Here is a 16032-nt window from a genome sequence, read left to right as displayed (position 1 = left end):
TTGCCATGGGTTACCGGGCAGGACACCCGTCGGATCTCAACAGGCTTGGTGCTGACACATCCCCCACCCCCCTCGTCCCCCCTTGGACAGTGACTCCACCCCATCTGCTGCTCCACCTCAAATCCTCCGTCACTTTCTCGGGAGGCTCTGATGCAGGCCTGTGTGGAGCCTTGCAGCTTGCGGAGGAGAGGCAGAGGGAGAAATGGGAGATGGGAGGTGTTAATCCCATCTGAGGGAGGACCTGCGAGGCTTTGGCCTAGTCTCACCGTGCTAGCCCACTAACCTCCACATCTACCCCTCCTCCTCGATGCAGATTAATGCCTTATTAAGAGCAACTGACTTAACACCAATCCACTTACACTAACATTTAAGATTTGCAGACCATTACGTGACCTGAGATCAATCTCACCGGCCTGGGCAGAAATAGCTGAGTGACTTTGATAATGCTTTCTCTCTGCAATATGCACTCTGTAAATGTTGTGTTAATCCGCCACAGGAAACACAGTTAAATACTGTAACAAAGATGCAATGGTGGCCCATTTGATCACACTCAATAAAATAAAAGCATAACATATAGGCGCTGCAATGCACGTCGTTTACAGGAAATGTCAATGATGTCATGTTAATGACATTAAGGCTTTGTAGGCAGTGGCTAATTTAGGACGAAGGCAGTTTAGGACGAAGGGCTGAGTAAATCTCCCGCTGAGGCTACACCCTGTACTCTGGGTCAGGGCACGCTGTCCCATAAGCCATTGCTCACCAATGCATCAAACCCAGATAATAAATACATGAGCAAATGCTGCTGATATACTTCTGTAACTCTTCTCTTTCTGCTTTTTACTACAGGTACTTTAAAGAACAGAGTACAGCTAATAAAATGGACATACACATGCATCCAGTATGTATTTACATTGTATTAAATCATCCTTATAGCTTTTAGCTTTGTATAGTAATCCCTGAAATGATCAAAGTTGCTCAGTAGACAGTCAACTTCCTGGATTTCAGGACTATTTTGCTCCAAGGCTTGAGTCTCTCTGCAATAATCTCTTGCTTTAAAGCTTTATGCTGACAGTGGTCATCATAACTTCGTCAAGAAAAGACCTTTGAGACAGGTGGTCTAACAAGTTGCTTTCATTTCACACACGCAGGGACACAAACTTTGTCTCCTGTGCTGGTAAATCCCTTTGAGGGTTGCTGCGGAGAAGTTTAAGCCTTTCAATAGTGCACAGCCTCATCCCATAAGTAACATTAAAGGATTGTTTGGCATGAGTGTAAGATAGTGTGAAAGACGAGCAGTCTAAAGGTGACTAACTGTTCTTCTAAAGTGTGAGGGGCTGTGGTCAAATATGCAGCAATGTTGACTCAATGAGGATTTATGTGGCAGAAAAAGCACGCTGCAGTACAGTTCTTTAGTAACAAATTCTTTTTTATTACAACATTTCACGGTTTTCCATTTCTGGTAATGGTTTGTGGCAGAGTAACATGACTGCTGGAACTCCAAATAATTTTGATCTACAGTTGAAAGCAAACACATGGAATCAATTACCGGTATTTTTTTTTTTCCTTTTCCTCATTTGAGACAATTCAAAGACAGATTGCAACACAAAAGCTATCCCGAATCACTCTGACAAAAGGGCGTTACAATTTAACTGTAAATAAGGTCCATTTGAGCATCTCCCAGATCTAGATGGAATCCGTTACACTTTTTTATCCTTGTGTACAAAAGAAAAAACATTGTGACAGACAACAGTATCAATTTTTGGGGCATTTACATTTTGGCCAGCGTACAAACAAAGTTGTGCATTTTCCGAAAATTAGAAGACGAAAAACCAATAAAAACAACAAAAAAGCTTGACGCCTCAGCTTGGGCGCAAAAGCAGCCACACAGGAAGTTGGGTGTCGGTGGCGATACGATGATGAGCTTCCTGGGACGCAGGCCACGCCCTCGTCCCTTAGGCCCTGTCTGCTGCACGGCGTTGATGGTAACGGTGGTGAAGAAGAGACATGCACCTTCTGCAGTCCCCCTCCCCTTCCTTCGCATCAGACAAATCTTCCTCATCTGCCCCGACAGAAAAGACGAGCGTGAAGGTGATTATGGTGGTATTCGTTGAGGGGGACGGGGCCGACCGCCCTGACGAAGGCATCATCCGTCCGCAGGCTGTGCAGCTTGGTTATTGTTGTCGTTTCATAATTTCGGTTACAAGGTTATACAGCTAAAAGAAGTGACTGAAAACAAGGCAATGCGGGAGGAGGGGGGGTGGGGGTGTACAGTGCATGACGGGAGGGAGGGGCTTCACGACGTGTCCGCCTTCTCCTGTTCAATGGCTGTGGAGGGAAAAGAGAGGAAGATATGAGAATCCCACAGTAAAAATAAAATCTGGATAAAGAGCCACACTGTGCCTGGGCTCCATTTTCTGCAGCGGTGTCCGAAGTGCAGCCTTACTTTCTTTTGTAGGCAGGGGATTCTTCTCCTGCGTCTCTGTCTTCTTCAGCTTGGACTTGTCGAAGCTGGTCACCTCTGAAATATCAGGCTTGTCGCTCATTGTTGCAGATCTGTTGAGATCAGAGAGGAAGCACAGTTTAACAGAGAGCCAGCTGCTGATAAATCCACCAAACTACAGGTGTCTGTCACCTCTAAGCTGCAAGAATGATTACAGAAAAATATATCTAATGTATATTTATCAGGCTGTCACAATGTTAATGTGCTTTTGAAGGTATAAAGCACTCTAGCATGTGGTCTAATCTGACTTCTTATCAGTCGAAGGGCGTTGCCTAAATCTCAGTGGCCAAAAAAAAAATCTGTTAACTACATGCGCAACCGCAGACTACTTTTCCCTCTAATGTGCGCGGCTGCGTCTGCCTTCTTTTGTTCGCCTGCGGCTCTGCCCAGAGTGATTTGACTGCCATCCGTCCCGTTATCCAACACACAGCCCGGGATGTTGCACACAGGGGACACAGGCTGCTCCAGACAATGAAGCCAGTCCAACCCGACATTTACATAACAATAGGAGTTCCCATGCTGGGCAGACCGAGAGAAAAAAAAAATGAAAAAAAGGAGAAAGACGGCATGCCTGTGTGTGAATACTCTTTCAAAAATAACATTATAAGAATAAAAACGGTCGTACTGTGGAGGTAAAATGTTGATTTATGAGCGGAGGGGCTTTCCACATGGAGGCTGTGCAACATCCGCAAATTCACTTGTCACGTACTTCTCCCCTTGGGGTGCAATCTTAAGGAACCACCGCCCAGATTGGCATTTTTGCACATTCATCTTGGTGTTAAAATCCAAGTTCAACTCCAAAATTTCGAAATATACTAAATAAAACAGCAGGCGGTCGAGTTCAGAGCCCGATAAAGCGCCGTGAACGCGTCAAAGCATCTTTTTAATAACGGAACCAGACGCATGCAGCTCGCCCACAAACTGCAACAAAGGAAACAGGCTGATATGCATCAATGTGTGCCCTTCAGACAAAGACATACCACACATGCCTGCCCTACTGTCCCATTACACCCTGTTATGACCTATTAAAACATAAAAACAAGCTGCATTCACTTAAAACCGATATTATCTCCCGTTTTTATCCCTGGTTATCTGTTTGGCACATATTTCCCCAGCGCCTGTATCTCATTCCTCGCATTAATATTACTTCAACTCTGTTGTAGTTGCAGATAATGAAGCTCAAACTATATAAATTATTTGTTGAATGGGGCTTACCAAAGTGTCGGCTGACGGCTGGAAGGTCTCTGGTCAGTGCGTTGCAGCAGTAGTGGCGCGTCTTTGCGCAAGCATTAGATATAGTCAGAAATATGCTAATGACATCTGACATCACCAGTTCCCATCATCCGTATCCCCCTGCTGGACAGACACAAACCCTCCATGCTCACACTGAAACCAAACACTGAAACCCCTGAAATGAGCCTCATATTATCATCTCCCAGAGGAATGAAATGTAAATAAATCCATTTCATGTGTTTTTGCGCTCTACAGTAGCAATGTGCTGCTGAATGCGCCACTCCGAGCTTCCATGGAATCAGTTTTTATGCCAGCACGGTGCCCGTACACCTCTGGTTACCATCCCTACAGCTGTTTTAGTTAAAAGAGACCATTAGTTCGGCCGCATTTGATCTGAAAAATGTGACTTAAATGGCTCATTATTTGTCCTCATGACTTTTATCTGTCTGCAGCAGCTCCGGATGCACATGCGTGTAGAAATGGCTCCTCCTGGTGGCAGTCCGCTCCTTCAGAGGAAGGCAACTCAGTGATGTCATGTGTTAACACTTTCATATTAAAGATTTTTCCTAAATGTTTCAGAATTTTTAAGCTTTATGACCCAAAAGTTCTGAGTTCAAAACTATACATTTGCAAGTGTCTGCAAAATAAAGAATTCCTACCAGCTGTGTTCTGGAGCGAACCATAACCTTTGACAATATTGAGCTGCTGATTGAACTATAGACAATTCATTAATATAAAAAATATACCACAAGTAAAAGTCCCACCATAAAACTCTAATTTTACCTCCCTCTACATATAACAGTTATATATAGATAGATATGAAACCATGTGAGAAGTTAGAGGGGAAAACGCTCATAGACATGTTACAATATGACATGGGGCTCATAACAAGATATTTCATCCTGATTTTAATAGAAATTTTTAAATAAAAAAAGCTAACCAGCAACTCCAGCTGTTAAAGTACAGTGCAAGTACCTGAAATGTTGATTTAGAGTACTTGAATAAAGATAAGTACATTTTCAGTTTTCAACTTGTTTCGTTACTATGCTAAAGTGAGTTAAATCATATCAATCTAATAAATGTTTACAATTTTGCACATAAATGTTCACTTATTAGTCAGACGACCCCAGCCCTCATCTCAGCTCAGGCTTGGAGATGGTCATATTTGAAACCGGGGGATGAGTTTGAAGGACGTTGGCATTCACCAGGGAGAGAGAGATGTTCTTGAGTTGCATTATGGGAAGTGTAGGAAAAGATTAATCTCTCAGAAGAACCAACTCAGTAATTATTGGTTAAAAAGGACAGACACAAGAGCAGGACCATTGTAAGCCTTTGTCAAAGCTTTATTGTCAAAGAAACAACTTAAAGTGTTACATATAAAAAAAAAAAAAAATTTTAATCCACCAACAGGTAACCAGTGAAACCTGCCTCATTGGAACTAAAGTGACCCATTACAGCTGCAATGACAATTAGACCATTTTTAGAGCAAATGACGGTTGAAGTATTAACACTATAATCAAGCTTTGGGCTCAATTTCTTTTCATGACCTTTTGGAACATGGGCACAGCACCCACAACACCTTGTATTAGACACTTTTAATGAACAGACCTGCCGGAGAGTTTGGAAAGTTGTCTCTGTACTTCATCGCACTGACAGAGAAGGTTAACAGCAGCTTATTGTGGGAGAAATGACACTGCAGAGGTAAGATGCATCGGCACATTCATGAGGTTCACTACAAAAACCCTGAAGAGAGTGAGTAAATTAAGTGTGTTCTCTAATTTTACACTTGTCTGTGTCTGTGGTCACATCCATGTCCACTTGTGGTGAAGCTTTTTAAACTACCGTCTGTGGCCTGATGATGGCGCTAGCAACTATTACAATCAATATAGCATTAGCTAGTTAAGGGTTAGGCTCTAATATTTTAATACATTTTGCAGCTGTTAAAGCAAAAACTTGAGGGTGGAAAAAGATGCTCATTTATCACTTTTCTTTAAACTATTTATTTTTATTTACTTTATTACCTTGTGAAGCAGAAAGGGGCCAAAATATTTCTAATCACATGACATAGTGGAATGTTTCATTTAAACTGAGTTTAATATGAGGTACAAATAATACAAAATGTTACATAATGGACCCTTTGGTTAAAGTGAAGGCCAGGCCTTGGTTGTGTTCAAGGTCGGCAAGACTGAAACTGAAAGACAACAGATACTCATAAATACAAACTTGGTCTTCAGAGAAGGAAGTGATATTTCTCTCTGTCTCCTGGGTGAAAATGTCAAAAGACAATGTGTGGGCGTGACCTTTAAACAGTCACATGGGGTTGGCCAAAAACCATCAGGCCCCTTTTTCAAGGCCTTTCTGGAGGATATGTGGCAAAGAAGTGCCAGCTGAGTGGCCTGACGGGGGAGCAGAGAGAGAGAGAGAGACATAGAGCGAGCGCGCTGGGGGTCGCCCTCTCTCGGTCTTTACAAGGGTACGTGGCTGAAGAGGTAGGACACTGACTCGCCGTTGTGGGTTCTCCTGATCGCCTCCGCCAGAATCATTGAGATGTCGATGACCTGAAGGAAACAGAAAGGAAAGTCCAACATGTTAGGAAAAGAAATAAAATAAATACTTTGTCCAGATTATCAGCATCATTATTTGTATCTATTTCCCCATTAAGTGAAGGGTATTTTGGGGGGGTTGAGGGTGAAATATGTCGTACTGATGATAAAGGCACCAGCTGTTATAGTTTAACAATACTTAAGAAACATCAGTTTGACCCCATTTACACATGGTATTAAAATGTATCTGGATATGTTATCCAAGTCCTGCAAAAGTTACAAGTAGCAGAAGCTAGAAAGTCTTCCCTCACAAAAATGAAATGAAATCCTCTGTTTATGGAATTGTTTCCTGGCATATTGAGATTCAATCAGTGCTTATTAATATTAGTTCCCATGGATCGGATGTGATTATCTAGACAATATACCCAGATAAAGGTGTGAAAAGGAACAAATACAGCACAGAATGAGTAACAAACAATGAAACAACCCTGTAGAGTTGTATATGACACATTCACAGAGCTACAGCAAATGTTTGTGATTGATGAGGTTTTTCCCTACAGTAAAATTCTAGGTGCTGACTCAAGTTAGCTCACTTAGGATGAGGTAACCGCAACCAAGAACTGTTTGCATTGAAAATATAAGAAGAATGATTCTACATCGAGTGTCAGTAGGTTGGATTTGAATAGGCAGAGCTTCATAACATGGGCTGAGAGAGTAAAAACCTAATTTAGAACACTGTTGTTATATGCAACACCACGTTTACTCAAGTGTTGGGGCAATACTGCATATACTTATTTTGTGTGTGTGTGTGTGTGTGTGGTGTGTGTGTGTGCTGTGTGTGTGGGTGTGTGTGTGTGTGTGTGTGTGTGTGTGTGTACCTGTATTTTCGGGCACGCTTTCATCTTTTCTTCCTGTGGGATGGTGTTGGTCACCACCACGGCCTCGAACGGGGCGCTGTTGATACGAGAAATGGCCGGACCGGAGAAAATGCCGTGTGTGAGAATGGCGTAGACCTTTACCGCGCCGGCATCGATCAGCCTGAAAGAAGAAGATAAAAACTGTAAATGGAAAATGTATTTCACTTGTTTTATTATTCATGTCATTATAAACCAGTGCCAGTTTTTCACTTCACCTTCTGTGGAGTTTTCATGACGTGGAGATTGTTCTGTTGGACACGCACTTGTGTTGCAATGTCTCAATTGATAAAAGCAGCTTATCAGTTTAATATCAATAAGCTGCAGTCACCACACATTCTTATGCAGTAGTCTGCACACGCCCTCCAACACTTACCAGGCTGTGATCTCTAGTTAAAGCGCAGCCCTTTGTTTGTTTGTCCGTCCATCACACCAACAACATAATGACAAACAGTAGAATAAATAAAGGATCTTAATGACACTCACTTGTCGGCAGCGTGGCAGATGGTGCCACAGGTGTCGGCCATGTCGTCCACCAGGATGGCCACGCGGTCCTTGACATCACCCACCAGCACCATACGGTCCACTTCGTTGGCCTTCTTCCTCTCTTTGTGGATGAGGGCAAAGTCCACATTCAGACGGTCTGCGATGGATGTCACGCTGGACCGAGGACAAACAGAAGGACCCATTAAACACTGACACCTTTTACTGCTGACTTTTATTGCGATACTCTTGATTAAACCTCATCGAGGCAACAAACTGGAGCTTGCCTTCTAAATGGTGAAAGCTGCAAACAAAGTATCGTCTAAAGAAACTTGTGCACATCAACAAGGTCTCTGCTATCTTACCGTTTTGCTCCGCCGGCATCTGGAGACACGATGATACAATTTTTCCACTCTGGAATATTTTCTCTGATCCACTGCAGAACAGCAGGCTCTGCGTAAAGGTTGTCTACAGCGATGTCAAAAAATCCCTTTAACAAATAAATACAACAGCACACAGTTACTTTCCTCCCTCCATGGACAACACTAACTAATGCACTAAGTTTTAGGTTCAAACAAACGTCAACGCAGGAAATAAAACAGCATGAAGCACAAATGTAACTCAATCTAGATCTGTGACTAGCTTACTTCGAAATAAAGTCAACTGGTTTCGCCAGTTAAATGCTTTTAATGTGAAGATGCAGCCGCAGAAAATGCTTGGTTTTTGTACGCAGTAATTTAACACTGCATTTTCTCCGGGGATAAAAGCATCCAGGCTGCAGCTGCAAGGTGTGTGTGTGACACCCTGTGGGCTGGTTCTTAGTTTACGAAACATTTAATTTGATATGGAGCAGAGCTTTCTATGAGCCATGCGCGCATTTGCAATGTCAATATCGTAGATGATCACGTTCATTTAATTATGGGATGCCAAATTAATATTATATCAACTGTGCAGCCCTACATTGGCCCCTCCTGACCGCTGACATAAAGAGAGAACTCAATCTTTGTCAGTATGAAGTCACAAGTAAGCCAAGTCATTATAAAAGTACAAATTCTACTACGACGACAGCTAATATGCTTGTTGTTAACACTCTTCTTAAACACTCATTCATCTCTCATATTCCACTGGTTCTCAACCTGGGATCAGGGGACCCGCAGGGGTTCTTGAGAGGGCTCCAGAAAATTAGGATTTCACTATCGTTTCATTGGCTAAAAGTCAGCCCAATACGACAATGTATAAGAAATACTTTCTTTTTTTAAATTTATTCTGTCCATTCTTCACTGTTAATCTACACAATAGACAGTTATGGAATAAGTAAAACGTTTCAGATGAGGATCTGAGACTCGATCTTATCACATACAAGCCTGATGTGTATCAATTTGGGGGTCCCTTGACACCAAAAAGGTTGAGAAGCTGAAGCCTCACTAAGCTAAGCTAAGCCAGCAGTCTGGGTTTGGAAACATTGTCTGAATTGGTGAGGGGGGCATGTTATAATGTTAAAATACTCATAATACAAAATCATTTATATAAACTGTCACATGTAGTCAATTTATCTACAGACTTAATTTTTTTATTTAATTAATTGTGACATAGAGGAGGGCTACAATTCAAATAAAATGAACACTTTGCTGTATACTGACCTGGATCTGTGAGGCGTGGAGGTCCATGGTGATGATGTGGTCGGCGCCGGCCACAGACAACATGTTTGCCACCAGCTTGGCTGATATGGGTGCTCGACTCTGGGACAAGCATCAAGACACAGTCGCTTGAGGTAAGTAAGTAAGAAAAAAATATTGAAAAAAAAAAAAAAATACACTGGAAGGATTTCTTTTTTCATGCAAATACAGTCCTAGAACCCTTTAAGGTGACTTTCTGCATTTGACATTGAGCCTTATTTTGCTGAGAGGACATGTTATCAGGACTTGTAGCTGCCAAACTTCACCCGTGGCCTTCCCATTATGGTCGGTTACCATAACCAGCCAACATCGTGTATCGTTAGGCATTGGGCTGCAGGGATTGTTGACACAACACTCGACTACCTGGAGACGTTGGCTGAGCTGTGCGAGGGCTCAGGGGAAATGCAGTTAGCTTAATGCAACAGGATAAAGTGAAGTTTATCCAGTTTATAATGGCACATTTTTTAAATTAACGAACATTATTAAACCATTACAACAGGAGAATTTTACCATCAAACTTCCTCATGAGAAAACCCACATCATCAAAAAACTTTCAGTGTTGTGAAATGTGAGCTGGACTTACACACCCACACCCACACACACACAGTCCTGCAGGAAGCCATCAAGTGGCATGTTTATACAGAATTAAATCTTTATCTGAAAAACTTCCCTGCAACCCTCAAGTCGACATGTAGATGAAGATGTGTTTGCAGAAGCTCTGACCCTTGCATGTTACATTAATGCGAGCTCATACTGAATAACTGCCCCCTTTGTGCAGGCAGAGGGAAAGAAAAGAGGAGTAACGTGAGAATAATTTACTGTAACACTCTTAAGTGGAAAAACCTCAGCTCTGTTGTTGCTTCATATGGACCCGGTTTGCTGTTGTAGCTACATTAACATCTGAGGCAATACAAGATAATGATTTACAAGATAAGCAGGTTGTGTGAACCCGTTTCTCGGCCTGCTGGAATGTCTGATGGGTCAATTTCAGACTTTCCGAGAGCGGCAAACCGAAGCGCTGCAGCAAGATTTCACTGAGAATGTTCTCATTAACACATCACTGCAAAGTTTGCTCAACCTGCGGCAGGGGAAATACCTCCAGGATTTATATGTATATGTATATATTCATTATATTAATATATATATATATATATATATATATATATACACACACACATACATACACACACACACACACACATAATAAGTGAGTTGCAACACCGTAATGTCTTCCTATAAAGAAGACCTCTCTTACTTCTCTTATAAAGACATATTTAATATCATTACAACTGAGGTTTACTGTATTTTCATTCATTATCTGTTTATACAGCAGTCTCCACTTACACTGTGTCCACAGGAGGAGTTACAGTTGTATCTGTTGACAATTATAGTATAGTTTATAATGTATACTAAATAGGGGAGGTTAAAATACCACCAAAATATCAATTTATATAATAGATCACAGCACAGTATGCATACTATGGCTGTTACTGTTTGACAGCACTAATCCAAGACTCTAATTAGTGTAAAATATCCATCAGGGTTTCTTAAAGGCCAAGGTTATGTTTTTAAACGCTTGTTTTTGTCCATTTAAACCAAATGATATTCAGTTTAATATAAGACACGGAGAAAAGAAGGTCATTTCTGTATTTGAGCAGCTAAAAAATTTAATTTCTGCATGAAAAATTACATTAAAGATTAATCAATGATCAAAGTAGGGGGCAATTCTTTTTCTGTCAATTGACTAATTGTTGCAGCTATAGTTTCCATAGCAATATGTCTGCATGAAGTACAATACTTATGAGACAACCCGCTGCCGTCACCATATTTAGATTTTATTTACCACCATAAATCATAGTTCACAGTTGAACAGGACAGGATAGTTAAAGCAGGCCTGTAAACGGATTTATGGGTGCTGATGTGTGTGTGTCTCTCTACCTTGTCCTTCTTATCCTGCCGGGCGTAGGGGAAGCAGGGGATGACGGCGGTGACGCGGGACGAGGAGGCGATCTTGCAGGCGTTGATCATGATGAGCAGCTCCATTAGGTTGTCGTTAATTTCGCCACAGCCGCTCTGCACAATGTACACATCCTCGCCACGCACGCTTTCGCCGATTTCCACACTGTTTGGACGACAGAGAAGGGAAAGGTGTGAGCTTTGGGGTCAGAGGTCAAGAGCAAAGATTCCAGACAGTTATATTAATATTTTGCAACAATCTTCCCAGATTAATACAGTTAATTATCAAGCTCCAGTGTTGCCTTCAGGAGCACTGACTCAGCCTTGACTCAGACAAAACCTGTACAAAGTTACTTATGACACTGCTGCCTTGGAAGTCAAGAAACATGTTTAGGCAGAGTCCCTTTGCTCATCTCCCTGCCAGGCGCATTCGCACACACGCACACACACACACAGAGTCAGCCTGCCACAGACACTGAAGCTGAAACAGACCGCATGTGTGTGTGAAACATTCCTCTCTTGGACATGACCAGGTCTCCCCACCCAGGCCTCCATCATGTGACCACGGTACAGTTGCACGGGGTGAGAGTCGGGGCCCGTCTGTGCAGTCACAAGGCCTGGAGTTTTTCTAAGAGAGGCCACAGTCTGTCTGTAAAGGTAGAGAATGGCTGTGGATAGAGGCTGCCACTCACATTGTTTGAGCTAGTTTATTAGCATCCCTCTTTTTCAAGCTAGAAATGTAATTAATGCAATTAATTAATCGACTAATTGTTTGAGCTCCGGCAGAAACAGCTATAGGTGCTGGTTCTTGTTTTTAATACTACTTTAGGAGTAGATTACTAATCTGATCAGTAACCAATGATAATTTTCTCTGTGGTCTGTTTTTGTCAGTCCCCGTCAGACTTGACACCGAGCTCTAGGACTGTGCAGCTGGAAACTGAAATTCCTGTGAGGTTGATGCCACGTGATGAGGATGGCCCCTAAACACAAGCCTGCCTATACGACAGCTCAACTGCAAGGCGCTACAGGCGGTGGACAGCCCGGAGCATCAGTGGATGGGAGTTTGCCTCCATCCAGGATATTTACGGACAGCGTGTCAGTAAAGCCCACAGGTTCATTAGAGACCCCCAACCACGGACTGTTCTAGCTGCTGCCATCTGGCAAACAGTGCCGCAGCCTCAAGGCCCAGACCTGCAGGCTTTCACCAGGATCCCTCACCGGGCTTATAAACACTAATGGCCTGTTGCCTGTCTGACTGTGACACACTACAACACATACGCACATTCACACACAATCCACATTATTTATAAAATTTGTTATTGTTGTGTTTTTATTGCATTGTGGTACAATTTTACTGCTATTCTTTTATGCCTATTGTTGGACTTCTTCACGTTCAGAGATCTATTGTGAAATTGTATTTTGAAATTACAGGTGCATTTCCTTTTACTTGTCTTTCAGCTCATCCTCTACTACAGTAGGTTTCTGCAACGGATTCAATTTAAGTATTACTGTAGACAGAATATCCTGCACATATAATTACTGTAGGCTTATTTTTTTCCTGGATGTACTTTAATCTTCAACTGTCCTCTTTTGCCGCAGCCCTGAAATCTTTGAATAAAATTGTGGATATGGATTATAAATCAGGATCACTGCTCTACACTAGAGCAATTGTGCTCAAACCCCCAAAGAAGGTCAGTTAAATCTTTATTAGTACATTTCCTCCAGTGCAAACAAACAGAAAGTCTTCCCACAATCTAATTTCCAGGAATCCACTCCCTCTGTCCTTAACCTCAGCAAGTCACCAAGCACAACCAGTGTCGAAGCTGTGAGAAGAGCTGTTTTTATTGTGTCCCGTCCTCACCTCCCCGTTAGCCTGCGAGGACGAGAAAATAATCTTTGTTTTGCACTTTGTGGCTCCCCAACAGCTGTATTCCCTGGAGAGAAACCTCGGCACGGATAATCAACAGTTTTCCCTGGATTTTAGAGCTGTGGGTGGAAACATCACCAGCCGAGAGGGTCTTACAGAGGATAAAGGGGTCAAGACACCTTTAAAAGCTCCGACTGCATTTAATGGAGGATGCTGTGGTGCTGGAGCTCACTCTTTAGTCCTCATGCAAAGAAAGATTACAGAACAACATTTCGTTTGGTGAATGCTGGATGCTTTTATCCAGAGGGCATTACAATAAAGTGAGCGAATCAGTGAGTGACCCCAGCAGGAATAGAATCTAACTCAGACAATGTTAATGCCGTGCTCACTGAGCCACAGGATCAGAAAACACATTAATGTAGCCCATGGTTTCCTATAACGGGAAATAACAGAATAAAATGCACTTAGATGAGATGGATTCGCTCACTGATCACATCTTAAACCACACATACATGCAGATATATGCTGAATGTACAGTTGCAGTGGACTCACTGTGCTTTGATGAGTTCAGGTGGACAAAGTCAAGCAAACAGAAGGTCATCCTGCACAAGGGTTCAAACAAGCTACATGACCTGACTGAACTCTGTCCAAGGCCCAGGCAGCAAAACAGGCAGTAAAAGTAATAAAAGTCCTCTGTGATGCTAATATTAAACCAGACAGGCTGCTAGCGTGCAGTCATTGATTCAACTAATGGTCGGCTCGGCTTGGGAAATGAGTACAAATTAAATGCATGTGATTTAAGCAGTGGAGAGTTAACTAACGTCCCCTTGCAAAACAGGCAGTAATGAGAGCTACCTGCAAATAACTTTATTCTTATTTAACTGCAGGGCTGCTGCAAGTTATCCTCTCAGTTCAGAGACAATGTTTGACATTTAATGCATCTATCTGCGTGTTTGCTGTGCTTGAAGTTATTTCTTTTAGTGCTTCTAGCTCTGCTGTCAGATGCCTTGTGGGCCACATGTTCTCGTCTGTAGTGAGCCAGCCAGCATCTATTATCGGACACACTCTTCCCCCCGCTTGCTGTGCTTCTTTTCGGCAGAAACTGGACAACAGTGGTACTTAAGAGTTTATTGTTTAACTGGATGTCCGAATACCTGTATACATTTATAAACCTACATCTAGCTAACGGTACCTAGCGAGCAGAGCAAAAGGTGTCACGTCAAATTTAGTAAACCCGTAAAATCTGTTGCCACTTCAAAACCAGCAGCTCTCTAACTCATCGGGATTAACACTTTACCGGGCGAATAAAACACACAGCTAGCTCTTGGCATATATTGGTTTATTCCACATCGTTCAGACGAACAGACTGGACTGTAGGGAACACTTTGCAACACATGTACTAAAGTCTGGGCCGACACTTTACGTAGAGACGTAAAGTTAGCGTAGCTAGCATGATACGCAGCGGACTAAATGCAACGTTACGTAATTCACAACCACTCTGTTTCTGCCGGTCTGGCTTTTTCTTTTTTTCTTTTTTTTCTCCCACCAGCTACACAAACCAGCCAGGCACACTTATTTAAAAAAAAAAAAAAAACCCTTTAACGACATGAATAAAAGAGGGCAGCGAACTGTCCGATAACGGGCGCACTGGAGTTAGCTATAAGCTCGCTAGCCCGGTGTGTTTACATGTGGCTAGCTCGTCACGTGTAGAAGTTACAGCGACCCGCTGAATAGTGAACTATTGTTAGCTCCGAGCTAACCTACCCACATGTGATACCGAGGCTGAGCAGCTATATCCGCCCCGCCAGCACGAATACCCGCACACCGCTTTAAATTGTCACAAGCAAAGGCAACAACAACAGCAACGCGCGTCGTATATAAATTGTAAACGTGCTCACCATGTCTCCTGGTTGCTGAATTTCTTGGTGATCACTTTCCCCAGCTCCAGCCCCAGCCGATCAGCCACCTTCTGGGACAGGTCGTGGTGGGAGCTCCCGCTAAAAAGCACGATGTTAGGCATGTCCGAGGAGCCGCTGCAGCTTGCTCAAGAAAAGGAAAGAAAGAGGAGTTTAAAAAGAGAAGAAAAAGTACGACAGGTCTCCCCACTTAAGGGTTCTGAAGATGGGAGAATTAGCTTGCTAATGTTGCAGCTTTGGCATTGCACTGGTGCGGCGGTGGGGACAGTGTGCAGAGAGGAAATATCAGGACAGTGTTTGCATGGTAAAGGGAAGTGGCCTCCCCTCATTGGACCGTGTACGAGTCCACTGACACACCTATTACGCTGCTGTATTGTTTACTAAACACACTAAGGCCTATTTATAAGATTAACAAACACTATTCATTATTTTAAATCTATTTTACCACTTTTAAAAGTGAGTGTTTTATATTTTTACTAGCTGTTTTATTCTATTATGTTCATGTTTTATCTGGTTTTAAAAAAAGCATTTGTATTGTTGTATGTGCTATATATAATATATATGTTTATTGTTATATATATATATATAATATATATATATATATATAATTTTACAAATATAAAAATATCCCACATTGCTTGTTAAAACCCTCCAAACGAATTATTTATTTCATATTCTCATTAATTATTCATTATACAATTATTATTTATGACAAGACACATGCATATATTACCTTCTTACCCTTTTTATTCATTCATTCAACTATTTTATGATTTATTGTTATTATCTTTGATTTATATGTGACCCTGTACATGTGATCCCTATATTTTCCTCAACTCTTTATTTTTCTTCTTCCTCCCCCTTTGCTTGTAATTTTTTTTTTAATGCACCAATTATTATTTTATTGTAAAGGAATATCTTATTGCTACAAATCAACCAGCAGT

General features: G+C 42.0%; 2 protein-coding genes across 2 annotated transcripts; both read right to left on the bottom strand.

The window, feature by feature from the left end:
* Nucleotides 1-1405: 1405 nt before the first annotated feature.
* Nucleotides 1406-3872, bottom strand: LOC118339775 (thymosin beta-12). The gene is made up of 3 exons (XM_035677496.1): nucleotides 3716-3872; nucleotides 2444-2553; nucleotides 1406-2325 (listed from the first exon to the last, which is right to left on the bottom strand). The coding sequence occupies exons 2-3, from the start codon at nucleotides 2541-2543 to the stop codon at nucleotides 2294-2296; spliced, it is 132 nt and encodes a 43-aa protein (XP_035533389.1). The 5' UTR covers nucleotides 2544-2553; nucleotides 3716-3872; the 3' UTR covers nucleotides 1406-2293.
* Nucleotides 3873-5053: 1181 nt separating this feature from the next.
* LOC118339774 (ribose-phosphate pyrophosphokinase 2) lies at nucleotides 5054-15383 on the bottom strand. Its single transcript, XM_035677495.1, has 7 exons — nucleotides 15071-15383; nucleotides 11288-11471; nucleotides 9314-9412; nucleotides 8039-8163; nucleotides 7677-7850; nucleotides 7155-7314; nucleotides 5054-6291 (listed from the first exon to the last, which is right to left on the bottom strand). The coding sequence occupies exons 1-7, from the start codon at nucleotides 15190-15192 to the stop codon at nucleotides 6199-6201; spliced, it is 957 nt and encodes a 318-aa protein (XP_035533388.1). The 5' UTR covers nucleotides 15193-15383; the 3' UTR covers nucleotides 5054-6198.
* Nucleotides 15384-16032: the final 649 nt, after the last annotated feature.

The sequence above is a fragment of the Morone saxatilis genome, unplaced genomic scaffold (genome assembly GCF_004916995.1).
Source record: "Morone saxatilis isolate NCDOM2014 unplaced genomic scaffold, NCSU_SB_2.0 Contig6, whole genome shotgun sequence".
Classification (NCBI taxonomy): Eukaryota; Metazoa; Chordata; class Actinopteri; family Moronidae; genus Morone; species Morone saxatilis.
Note: the sequence above shows the minus strand (reverse complement) of the source record. Positions and strands in the feature narration are given on the sequence as shown.